At 36.1% G+C, this 13,651-nt stretch overlaps 2 protein-coding genes across 10 annotated transcripts in view; one reads left to right on the forward strand and one right to left on the reverse strand.

The window, feature by feature from the left end:
- The window catches only part of LOC148643984 (bromodomain-containing protein 3-like), a 30,029-nt gene extending 25,940 nt beyond the window's left edge, over positions 1–4,089 (forward strand). For 4 of the 9 annotated variants that reach the window (XM_088615511.1, XM_088615518.1, XM_088615514.1 and 1 more), the window contains one exon: positions 324–4,089. In XM_088615511.1, coding sequence (XP_088471637.1) covers positions 324–445 — 122 coding nt within the window. In that variant the 3' untranslated portion in view covers positions 446–4,089. The remainder of the gene's footprint in view (positions 1–323) is intronic. The other 5 variants (XM_088615513.1, XM_088615519.1, XM_088615516.1 and 2 more) reach the window with 2 other exon arrangements.
- On the reverse strand, positions 3,913–7,020 carry brd3os (BRD3 opposite strand). Its single transcript, XM_088615521.1, has one exon. The coding sequence runs from the start codon at positions 6,066–6,068 to the stop codon at positions 5,814–5,816; it is 255 nt and encodes an 84-aa protein (XP_088471647.1). The 5' UTR covers positions 6,069–7,020; the 3' UTR covers positions 3,913–5,813.
- Between the last annotated feature and the right edge of the window lie 6,631 nt (positions 7,021–13,651).

A 13,651-nucleotide genomic window follows, 5' to 3' on the forward strand; every position in this document is an offset into this window, starting at 1 on the left:
AACACAATCTCTGTAACCCTGTAAAATTTTAATATTTCTCCAGTGTGAACCTTGCTAATGAAATGAATTTGTCAAAATCATTCGACTGAGACATCAAATTTGGAAGCCGCAGGCCCTGTATTTTATCACCAGGGTAAGCAGGGATTGTTTTGAGGGAATGTGTCTTCCACAGTTTGGGAAGATACAAAATTGGTTGCTTCCCGTACTTGGCTGATGGACGTTCACCTCAGTTAAGAGTAGCCAGCTCCTCTAACGTAGTGCAAGTTCAGTTTGCCCTCTTGCTGGCATGGTGTTGGTAATGCTGTGTCTTGTGTGTTTCCCAGCAGAGAAGACCGGCTCCACTCCTGCTGGAGGCCCCTCTAGGCTGAGTGGGAGCAGCAGTTCTTCTGACTCTGGGAGCAGCAGTTCGAGTGGTTCCAGCTCAGACAGCAGCGACTCTGATTAAAACACACGCCGCACGTCTTTTTTTCTTGTTTTAGTTCATTTTTACTTTTTTTTTTAAAAAAAAAACATTGTATGCAGTCATGGTTATTTCCCTCTAGGACTTGTGTTTTATAAGTCACAAAGAAGTAAAACAATGTCAGAGAACATTTAAAATTTTTATAAATATGAAAAAAGAAAAAAAAAACATCTTGAGGAAACCTAGCTGAATGAAAGTGTGGTGTTATTGTGTCACTGGCCTTTAAAGGGAAATGCCTAACATTACCAGAACAAAATTCTTACAGTTATCAGTTTTTATTACTTAATGAATTGGACAAATGAAAAGGAGTATAGGTCTTATTTTGGGGGGCCCTGCCAGTAAGTTACGTCTGTTTGGAAAATGTATATTATAGTTACGTGTTTGTCAAAAGATCCAACAAACGTTTTTTGTCAAGCTACAGCTGAACTTGGAGGAGTCTCTGGCTCAGTTTTGAAACTGGGATGTTGTGCAGCCTTGTTGGGGAGGTAGGGGAGGGGGTAACTGAAACCTTGTCACATTCCATAATCATGAACATCTGCCCGTGTGTGTATATATCTCGATACCTTTTTATTTATTTGACCTCCAATTTATTATGTACACAAACAACAAATAGCATTTTTTAGTTTTTAAACACTTTTTAAAAGCAAATACAAAAAAATACCAACTTAAAATTGAAAGCCTTTTTTTAATCTTAAAGGTGGTACTATATGGTAATCTGTTCTTCTTGTTTTGGTGCTTTTTTAGGGTTCAGGAAAGTTATTGGTATAAATACGTCGATGACTGCCAAACATGTCAACTATTTATACACTGTAAAGTGAATTAGAAAAGAGAGGAACAATTGCAGTCTGAAGTTGATCACCATGAATAAAAGATAAAAACTAAGACACTTGCAATAAAATAATGATTTCCTGTTTTATTTCTCTTAAAGATTAATTTAGTTCCCCTTGGTACTTTCATCATTTTTTAAAGTAAATATGCCAGTTTTGTTTTCGCATTTTAATTTTTATGTCTGTTTCGCTGGTGTTTTCTTTAACTTTGTTATATTATCCTGTACAGATTTTGTAGGACAAATGTTGAACTTGCATATACTGTATACTAAACTTGTGCTGCATATAGAAATTGTTTCCCCTTTTTTCAATGTCTGGAACTCCAGTAGCCTGTTAAGGTCCATTCTGTATGACAATCAAGAGAAATGCTTGTGCAAACTGTCCTTAAAATAGTACAGTAGACTTATATACTTCAGTTGGCTTTCAACTGACTCTATAGGAAAGCAGACATTTGAGCAAAATCTCTAACATTGAACAATACATATAGTAAAGTGTTGCTAATTAAAATTAAAGTACACTGAAGGCATTTTAAAATGTAAATTTTGAGTGGTTGATAACTTTCTGTGTGACATGAGGGCAGAACTATTAAATGTATACCTTTTGTTATCCAATTTTCTACTTCCACTTCTTTCAGCAATATTAAAATAGGGAAATAGAAAGTCATTACCCATTTGTAAACTATTTTCATGTTGGGGAAAACTTTTGAAGGTAGTCTGCCATGGTGTCATTTATTAGACTATAAGAGGAGGCTGAACTCCTATCTGATTAACAATATGGTGTAAATGATTTTAAAACTCTGTTTTGGGATATTTCACACAAAAACCCTTCAGCTGTATAAAAATAAATGAGAATATTGCAGTTTGTAATATAAAAGGTGTTTTCTTTTACAGTCATATATTGGACTTTGACTATTCAATCTACGATTGAGCGACTAATAACCAGATCCCTTTGGCTAATATACATCTATGTGTTCTGTAAAGTTGTAGTCACAGACATTATCTGAATCAGGCCAGAGCTTCCCAGCTGATAAAAAAGACTCTTTGTATTGGGATTTAATGTGTATAATTTGGGCCTTCCTGATTTTAAAGACCTGTTTCCAATTTGTTTGTGACAAAGTGTTTTGTATGGAAATGTAATTTTCTGTTTAGAAAATTGTGTTTATATATTTTATCCCCTGAACACAATGATAAATTGACTTTTCCGGACTGAATTTATATTCAGAAGCTAAACTGCCAAATCATTTGATAAGGCCACTGTGAAGTATGACTGACTTAGAACTGCCTTGATGTGCGGTTTTGGACTATTATTATTAATTTTTTTGCTTGCATTTTTTTATTTCATTATGTTTTAAATAGAAAAAAAAACTACAAAGCTCTAAGGGTCCCTGTTCTGTAATGTTACATTTTAAACTCACCACTATTTACTGTGTTCTATACCCATTTCATGTCTTTTTCTTCCATGTCTTCATTTCGTGTTTTAAGTAGTACCTGTTCATAAACTGTGTTCTCATCCAGTGCTACACAGTACACAGTGGAAGAAATAGCAGCTATAGCACAGCAGAATGGTCATAGGACGTGTGTGCCCATTAGGCCTTGTGTTTCTGTATGGCTGGGAAATCATGGCTGCCACGCTAGGGAACATTGAATGTAAGACATCCCGAATGATTATGCTGTTATTATTTATAATTGTGGAATTGTGCCCAACGATTTACTTTATACAGCAGGAAAAGACAGATATATTGGTAAATTTAAACCAGGGTTGGTTTGTTCAGAATAAAACAATTTGAAAATTTGGTAAGCTGTTGGTGCTATTAAATGTAAAGCTGTGGGTTAACATTTCTCTTCGTATGTTATCATCTGAGTGGTACATTGAGATGTTCAACACTAGTACCTTCTTGGGTTCTGTTAAAATGAGAATCTTGATTGGTCAGTTTAAGCGTAACACGTTAATCTGCACTATATGAATTGGCTCCTGCACTGAAACAGCTGTCTAGATCATAAAGCATGTGACCTACATTCTAAATGTGCGCATCATAATTATGTGGTGTAAAACACTGGTTTCAGAATGTATTTGTCTTTTGCCTCGTGAATTTGTCCAATAATCCTCAGCTGAAATCCCATTATGGTATCTTTATGATTTGTTAAATTGTTTCATTGGGTGAATAGTTTAAGTTAATTTTTGTAGCATTAATGTTTGAATTGCATTCTAAAGTTCCTCCAAAATGTAAACCATGATGAAATAACAGTTGATTTATGTGGTGGTTTTGTATTTTATTTGGCATCACTGACCTGTAAAAGTCCCCAAAACTTCGTATACATTTTTTATACTTAAAGCAATGTTCACTTATACAGATCCTTCTAGGTTTCTGTTGTGAGTGATATAACTAGAGCTGAAAGACTGAAAAAAATATATAAATATATATATTCACCACTTTTTAGTTGATTTTTAGGCCCTGATCCAGATATAATAGTTCTTTTTATATTTTAAAAAAAGACAAAAGTTTACTTTTTATGTATGATGTGCATGCAGGTTTATTGTAACTTTCTTATACCTTTTTTTGAGCTGTTTATAGTATCTTCCTGTAAATGTCAGTCATTGGAAAAGAAAGCAAGGATTCAGTGTAAGTAGTTTTAGGCTTGTTTATTGCAACACTGGCCTGTGAGCCAAATGTAGGGAGGGTTGCGGGGGGGGGGGGGAGGGGAGAATTAGAAGCTAATATTTGATGTAACTGCTAACCAGGGTCCCTGTAACTCACATGGGGCTTGTTTTGTTTTTCGTAAATAAACAACAAAAAACTTGAAACCCTGTGTATGTATAATGTATATCTTAACATATTGTTGTCACAGAGTGATGTTAAAACACTGTTGCAATACCTCATAAAGGCACAATAAGCATGTTAATAGTAAATCATACAGATCATTATAATCATAAATACAATTATAATTACGATCTTGCACATATAGATTGCCAGATTGCCCAATTCAAACAACTGTCACAAAAACTGCACTCTGGAACAAGAAGTGCATGTGATCATGGAAGACTTATGAACACAACCCAATGGACTGTTTCACACCATACATTGCTACCTAAGCAGGTGTGCTGGCAATACTGTACTATGCACAATAACTGGAATGTTTTGTATTCTTTATGCCGCTTGTCCCTGTTTGTACATAGAGCACATTTCATTGCTCCATACTGCAGTTTTCACATGAGATGTTTTTAATAGGCCTACAAACAAAGCACACAATAATCAACCATTGTGTTAAAAACAATATATTAACAGATAGGTTACTACAACTTTTAATGTACTCATAACATAGTTTGTATTGTGATTTGTAGAGCAAATCGCTGGTTACTAAATTTACCTAAATTAATACATGTAATCAGTAGCTGCTAATCTAAAGTGTTACCAAAAGTTGAGGGCAACACTTTTTCTACTAACCTTGTCAGTGGTCTTTTGTGCACTTAAAGAATACTAAGGAAATGTGATTTTCCTAACTCCCCAAATAAAAGACTGCTTTATTATACAAGTCTTGGTTACAAATTTGTAATATTTACATATGAACTAATCTAAATATTACAATATGAAATATGAAGTGCATCTGCATCTTGTATTAAAGGAACTTTGCAGCATTGAGACAACCAATATTTTGATAAAAGTGTCTAATTGTGCCATGAAGTGGCATCAGCACACAGATGTTAAAACCTTTAAGTACAGATTTCAAATATAAGAGCAACTAATTAACCTTATTAAAAAGGTAACATTTTAGGTTAAAAATAATAAAGATTTATTGCTAAATATTACATTAATACTGATAACCAAACTTGCAGATGCCTTCAAAATATTATGAAGTTTAGATTAGAAAGTGAGTTCTGAAGTGAAGTGAAATTATTTTCTCACAACAAAGTTTAACATCTACTTTTGCATTTGCAATTTTGTAATAAATATGAAACATAATTCATATCAAAAATACAATATCTGCATTTAATAATAATTACAACAGCACACAAAATATTTTAGTTTAAAAATTTAAAAAAACTTTGAAAAATGTAAAATTCAGTAGGACTATATTAGTGTTCTGTACTATATAATAAATATTTTTTAAAAAATGGGTGAGTAGCATTTCAAGGTAAAATGGCATCACAGCTTAAAGTTATAGAATAAAATAATCATACTACCACATTTGTATAATTGGGAAATACATCACTAAAAAGTTCTAGGATTGTAAAATAAAACTGGTAGAGTGAAGTGCTATGACATTCTGTATTGGCATGTATAAAAAAGTGTTTTTGTGAAGTATACCTGTAAAGGAAAGGATCATTTCACAGCTTCCTAACATGCACAGTGTCAGCATTCATTTATCCACACTGAATTAAATTGTACTTAATATAGATTTCAGTTCTTACAACTTTCCTTGAACGCACAGGTCTTCAAGTAAACAAAGACACTGATATTTCTTTGTAGTGTAGATTACAAAAATACTGTTCAACAACAATAAGGTGTTTTTAAAAACCACCCATGTTCATTACATTATTAAGCAAATTCTAGACTGCTCCATGTCTCTTCGTGTACCCAGCTTGGTTCTGTCCTTCACCAAAATGGCCTGATTCCCATTCTGAGAGTACCACATGCTCTGGCTGCGGTTAAGATAGGTTGTAGGGGGTGCCTGCTCCAATTCTTGTTGCTGCTGCTGCCATATGAGCAACGATGTATCTTTGTATCTAAGGTTCGCATATGCTTCCGAAAGGGCTTTCTCTGCTAAAGGTACCCTTCCACTCATGATCCACGGAAGCAGTCTGGTTTCTGCGATGGCTGTAAATCGTAGGGCTAAACGTTTTTTTCAGTTTTTTTCCAAACATCGAGCACAGGCGATATTCAGTGAGGAGGTACTGATAATCTCCCAAATAACAAACATTAATGCTCGTTGTGGTGGTGGTGGTGGTGGTGTTGTTGTTGGTTTTTTTTTTTGGGGGGGGGGTACTGCTTGCTTGAAGAATCCTTTAAATAAAAGGAAAAAAAAATGCCCAGTGTGTCAATCGTCTTTATCGAACTTCTCTTCAAACAGCCCAACCCTATCTCTTGCTCCACAAAAGGTTGTCTGTTTAAATGACATATTTATAACTGTTTCATCACATTAGACACACTTTCTAAGAATGTTTTAAACAATTCTTCGTTCCATACTGTTCCAACTGTCTTCCGATATTATTAGTATTTTGTGGTATAAAGTCGTTTTTAGATTAATTACAAAAGCACGAATGTAGCATACATAAAGTAACATTGATTTCCTTTTTTATCTGCTCTGGAAACATATATTTAATACACACATGTACAAAGCGTTTCTTCCATGTTTGTCTTATCAACGATAGTTCTTGCCGGAGAAGAAGGCTGCCAGCGTTAAAAAATTCTGGCGAACCAAAACTGAATAAAATGTAGACGACCGATAACTTCTTCCTTCGTTGCAACAGGGATTAAGGTTGTGATATTACAGATATGGCACTGATTTTAATCCGATTTATTTTAATCCCATAAAATTGTTGTATATTGCGGTTCACGAAGTATAGCATTTAAATACCACTGTGAAACGTTAATAAAACATCTGAGATTAGAGTTTTTCTAAACTTCCAATTTACCCTTTTTTTGTACGCACCGTTGTTTCTTCGTCGAGCTTCATAGCTTCCGATTTGGTTTATATAAAGTAGTAACGCTGGCTGCCTCTAGCAACGAGTCCTTCCACGGTCATCAGTCCCCGTTGAAACATAACTATGCTTATTTAGTTCCTATCAAAGGGAGATTTGATATGTTACTGATACTAGAGGAGTTCTTCCTGACAGCATTTGGCACGCTAATTAGCTAATTTTGTACTATATATTTTTTTGTTAATCACAGAGATTTATTGTAATACATTTTGATTGAATTTGCTTAGATAGACTTTAAGCTAAATGTAATCAAGAAAATACTGCAATTCTTAGAATTACTTTACACCGAAATAATTAACGCTAATACTGTCAGTTTTGCCTTTAGCAAAGAAACCTTCACAGTTTTGTGCCTGTGGATCCTCCGTTGTTTGTATACACATTTATAAAATTCAAATCGTAACAGCTAAGAGCTCGAGTACTGTATGCAGAGGGAATCAATATTATATGGTGTATAAAGAATAAATAATTAAGGCTAAAAGGTTAATTTGAATTTTGACATATACAACATGTATCTGTAATGCAAAAGAAATTAGAATTATTTTTTTTAAGTAGTCACTTTTCAGAACAACTGCCAAAATGCAGGCCTCCGAGTCACATGAGTCACTTCTTCCTGAGTGGTACCCTCTCATTAACTGTCCCACATCCCTCATAAACCGTGCCAATAACGATGTGTTAACCAGCAAACAAGCTCTCCATCTAGCCTAGTTAAACTACTGCACCATACATACATACAAAGTGAGCGTTCTGGCGCACTATGGCTGCCGTCGCATCATCCAGGTGGATGCTGCACATTGGTGGTGGTGGAGGGGAGTCCCCATTACCTGTAAAGCGCTTTGAGTGGAGTGTCCAGAAAAGCGCTATATAAATGTAAGCAATTATTATTATTATTATTATTATTAAAGTACTAGCAAATTTAACTTAAGGTCATTTGGGATGTAAAAAGAAATTATATGATGCTGGAAACTGCATCTCCAAAATTACTCATGACCTGCAACTAAATTATAACTAAATTATTTTCAATACAAATCAATAATAAAATATGAGTTTTTGTTTTAAAAAACAGTAAAATATTTTCAGGTTTATAATGTTCAGATTTCTTCATACCCCCACAAACACTATTGTGAAGACTCCTTTTGTTTTGATAACTTTAAGGGGTGCTTCCTGTAGCTTTTTAATAGATTCTCAGACTTCAGTGAAGAATATTTGACCACTTTTCCAAACAGAATCACTCCAGTCCCTCCAAGGTGTGTGGCCTGTAACATTCTGTTGTCTTAATATTAATTAATATTATACATGTTATACTGGGATATACGATGGCTATGGGATGCATGTACACTATGTGATGACTGATCAAGAATCTTGATTTGGTCATCAAGTTTAATGTTTGGTGTGTATTGTTAACCTAGATAGATAGATACTTTATTGATCCCGTGAGGGAAATTGCAGTGCAACAGCAGCTTAACACACACAACACAGCCACAGTGTAACGAATTATATAATAATAGTACAATAGATACAATACAATACAAGAGTTACTCACAGTCCGGACACACAAGAACAAACTAGAACAGAATAGTACACAGAAAAATCGTATCACACATATGAATATAAATATAGATGTAACTATAGATATATTGCACAAAAAATGGTTGTAAACGGGAAAAAGAAAAAGAAAGAGAACAGATGTAGCAGTAGATGTGTAGATGCGTTTAGTCCAGAAACAGGTCACTGTCGATGTTGCCTCTGCCCAGACGCAAGGTGGATGCGTTGTACAGTCTTATGGCAGAAGGCAAGAATGACCTCCTGTAGCGCTCCCTGTCGCACCGTGGATGAATCAGTCTATTGCTGAACGTGCTCTTCATTCCTGCAAGCCTGTCATAGAGGGGATGGGAGAAGTTGTCCATGATGGCCTCTAGTTTGGACATCATTCTCCTCTCAGCCACTACCTCCAAGGGGTCCAGGTCAGACCCAATGACAGAGCTTGCTCTCCTGATGAGCTTGTTCAGCCTAATGCAAAGCCAGTTTTTGCCTAAATGTGGTATTGGGATGGTGTGATGTAACTAGTGAGAATACCACAGTATGTTAGTATACTAGTAAAGGAACAAATATTAGGTTTATTCCATGCTGAAAAAAAAGAAGAAAGAAAACACAATGTTTCAGCCGTGGAGCCTTCTTCAGTCTTCTTTCAGGCTCCACGGCCGAAACGTTGTGTTTTCTTTCTTCCTTTTTTCAGCATGGAATAAACCTATTACTTGTTCCTTTGCAGCCTACGCATGCTGACGCAGCTACCCACCTGAGCTAGTATACTAGTATACTAGCATACTGCACTACTGCACTAGCATACTAGTATACTAGGAACAAGTAATAGTAATTCCATGCTGAAAAAAAGAAGAAAGAGAACACAACGTTTCGGCCGTGGAGCCTTCTTCAGGTGTGAGAGAGACAGGGCAGTAGGCAAAGGTAAAGTAGCGGGAGAACAAAGGTTGGGAGGGAGGAGGAGTGAGAGGCGGGAGCAGGGGACAGAAAGAGAGGCCAATCAAGAGGTGTGAAGTCAGAATGGGTGCAGAGAGGTGTGAAATGAAACTTCCAATGAATGGAGAAAATTTAAAAGAACAGTAGTCTGTTGTTAAGGGAAGGGAGAATGTGTGATCCTAGCTGCAGAATAATTTTAGTTTTGGTGGTCTTTCTGATGTATGAGTTTGGAAAACCGTCTTTGAGAATTGTATCCGCTAGTATACACTAGTATACTAGCACTACTGTTCTTCTTGCTTGCTTGCTTGACTACTAAGAGCACCACCTAGGCCTCAGCCATGTGATCTTAAATTGCGTGCTGCCTGTACTCCCACCTCTAGTTCACCTCCTGTACCGACCCATGTTCTCTACCACACAGCATCCCATTAATCACATTACTATTCAGAACCAGATATGAGTATGAATAGACAGAGTATTGCAACAATCACTAGACCTAGATTCGAATTCAGACGTTCCTTTAGGAGCTCTTGTGTTGACAATTTCTCCATTCCACTGGTCCACTGGTAAACTGATGAAACTATCATAAAATGCTCACTGTTAAATGTTCGCTCACTAGGCAACAAATCAGTTCTGGTATATGATATGGTGCTTGACACCAACTCTGACCTGTGCCTACTAACAGAAACCTGGCTTAGACCCACTGACACTATTCCTTTAGTTGAAGCCTTACCTAATGGCTAAACTTTTTTACAGAAAGCTCTTTGCTCAGGGCGTGGCGGTGGTCTAGCAGTCATCTTCAGTGAGTCTCTGAGAATTGAATTGAAAACTATTAATAACTTTCACACATTTGAGGCAATGCTTCTTAAAATAGCACCTGAATCATCTAAATACATTCTTTAAGTGTACAGACCCCCAGGACCATATGTATTTTTTCTTGCCGGATTTGGTGAACTGCTCTCTGTTTTAGTTATTAATTTATACAAAGTTGTTATATTAGGTGACTAAAACATACATATAGACATACAAACAGACACCTTCAGTAAAATATTATTGCCTATTCTTGACTCTGTAGGTTTTAGTCAGCATATAACAGGACCAACACACATATACAATCATACACTAGACTTAATTATCACTTATAGAGCTGATATTCATCATGTACTAGTCCATCCCATCAAAATTTTTCTGACCACATTATTAATTACTTTTAAGATTCAACTGCCCTTGACAGCTGCCAAGGAGAAGACTATTACAACACGACACAATGGGGGTACTTCATTAAATTTTATTAACACAATGAACAATGCTAACTTCATCTTCAGTAATAATGTTGATGAAATCACACATAACTATAATACAGTGGTCAGACAGGCCCTTGATGAAATTGCCCCGTTAAAGACTAAGGTAGTCAAAGCCACTAGTCACTCTCCATGGTATAATGATCATACACAATCCCTTAAACAGGAGTGCCGCAAACTAGAGCGCAAATGGAGGTCTACTGGTCTACAAGTATTCAAGTCAGAATGGATAACAATATAAGAAAGACCTAGATAGAGCTTGTTTGGTCTACTACTCTGAACTTATTGAAACCAATAAAATTAACCCTCGCTATCTATTTAAGACAATAGCTAATCTTACAAATAAGACCGATTCTATAGATTTTAGTTCCTCTCCTCCATTGTCTTCTGGTCTTTTCTGTTCTGTATTCACAACATGTATGGTCACTTGTTTTGTTAAGTGCCTTGTTGCAACCTTGTTCTGAAAGGCACTATATAAAAATGAATTGAATAATCAAAAAAGATTTCACAATATTAATGTGCATCCTTTCCTTTGAAATTTAACCAGAGCTATTTTTAAAATTCAAATAGCCTTAAGCCATCAGATCCAGTCATACATCCACCTGAAAAGTTACATGTGGGGTACTAACCATGAGAAACAGATACTGTACTGTACATAAAGGTTCAAATATTTTTTATGGTACTTTGTTCCCTTTCACAGTCTTTATAACATTAGATGCAGCTCATAAGCCTGCTGTTTTGCAAGTTTGAATAAATGGCAGAGAATTTAGCTTTGTGGGCCATTTATTGATTGCAGAACACCACTTATGAAACCATAAACAGAAATACAAAAGTGAAGTATTCTGGATTCCTAAAGAAACATTCTAAAAGGAACATTGCAAACAAAAAAAAGAAAGAATATCACATTATTAAAAAACATACTTATATGCAGAAACAGGAGTGCCGCAAACTAGTGCACAAATGGAGGTATACTGGTCTACAAGTATTCAAGTCAGCATGGACTGATAGCCTACAGCAATAAAAAAAGCTCTATACAGAGCTCGTTCAGTCTACTACTCTGAAAGTATTGAAACCAATAACAATAACTCTCTCTACCTATTTAAGACAATAGCTAATCTTACAAATAAGTCCGATTCTATAGCACCTCTAGTGTTTTTCAATTAGTTAATGAACAATAACTGAAGAAATTAATTATTAAGACAAAGTCAACCACCTGTCCACTAGATCCCATTCCCACTCAGCTTGTCCAATATTATCTCGAAGTACTATTAGGACCTATAATTAGTATGATGAACACAGCCCTTGCATCAGGCGTTGTACCTGATCAATTTAAGGTAGCAGTTGTTAGACCGCTCCTTAAGAGGCCAAATTTGGATCCACAAGTTCTTTACAACTACAGGCCTGTCTCAGACATCCCATTTCTATCTAAAATTCTTGAAAGAATAGTTGTGGCCCAACTTCAGTCGTATCTGGACTCAAATAATATATTTGGGAAATTCCAGTCTTGTTTCCGCCCAGGCCACAGCACTGAAACTGCATTAACAAAAGTAGTAAATGTCACCAGTTCATTTTGGGGTACCACAGGTATCAATACTGGGACCAATATTGTTTTTTCTCTACATGCTGCTGCTAGAAAGGATAATACAAAAACATAATATTAACTTTCATTCATATGCTAATGATACTCAAATATACATTTTGTTTACACCTAATGACAACTTGTCTTATTACTTTAGTTAATTGCATTAATGCAGTAAAGACTTGGATGTGGTAAAACAATTTGTTACTCAGCTGAGGTTCTGTTGTTTGGAGGCAACAATACTGATAGTAGTTCAGGTGGGTAGCTGCATCAGCATGCGTAGGCTGCAAAGGAACAAGTAATAGGTTTATTCACTCAACAACGTTTCAGCCGTGGAGCCTTCTTCAGGACACCTGAAGAAGGCACCATGGCCAAAACGTTGTGTTTTCTTTCTTCTTTTTTTCAGCATGGAATAAACCTATTACTTGTTCCTTTGCACAATACTGATAGGAATACTATAACTTCAGCACTTAACTCAGAGGAATTAACATTTTCCATCAAAGACTCAGCATGTAACCTCATTAGACACAAGGCTCTCATTTAACTCTCATGTTAAAACAGTATTGAAAACATGCTTCCTACAGTTAAGAAATATTGCAAAATTTAGGCAGTTTTTCTCTACTCAAGACACTAAATTAATTAATGCTCTTGTATACAGCAGGTTAGACTACTGCAATGCCCTACTATCAGGGAGCACCCATCACTCTTTCAACACCTTACAGCGAATTCAGAATGCAGCAGCTAGAACTGTTATTAGGAGCAGAAAGTACGACCATATCTAATGGAATTTATTAATGTATACAATCCAAGTCGCTCGCTTAGATCACAGAATGCAGGTCTTCTTCATATTCCACGCATTAATTAAAAAACAGTTGGCAGTAAAGCCTTTAGTTATAGGGCCCCTAGCTTATGGAACAGTCTACCACCCCATGTTCGGGATGCCGAGTTAATCTCAGTATTCAAATCCAGACTGAAGACCTATTACTTCAGCCTAGCCTACTCACACCTTACATCATAGCCTGCTGCAACCATGGCTGCTGCTGCTGCTGTACAGTACATGCCATTGTGTGTCACTGTGTTGGCCCACCAGGTAGATACATCTGTTCTGACCAAACTGATGCTACATCACTGCCATGGATCCAAGAGGGACATTGTGGATATAGCTATCGTTTAGGAGGATTTTGCTGGTCTACAGAGATCTGCATGGAGTACTGACATACAGAAGACATGCTGGATGGATTAATACCCTTATTCATTTATTCCTTTTTTTAATTGTATAATGTTAGCATGCCCAAAGAGGATTTCTCCTTACTAAGGA

The sequence above is a fragment of the Lepisosteus platostomus genome, chromosome 21, assembly GCF_059453375.1.
Source record: "Lepisosteus platostomus isolate fLepPlt1 chromosome 21, fLepPlt1.hap1, whole genome shotgun sequence".
In the NCBI taxonomy this organism is placed as follows: Eukaryota; Metazoa; Chordata; class Actinopteri; order Semionotiformes; family Lepisosteidae; genus Lepisosteus; species Lepisosteus platostomus.

What these genes read in the sequence shown, in the direction of transcription:
- brd3os (XM_088615521.1), bottom strand. Translation starts at nt 6,068, where the DNA reads ATGAGTGGAAGGGTACCTTTAGCAGAGAAAGCCCTTTCGGAAGCATAT.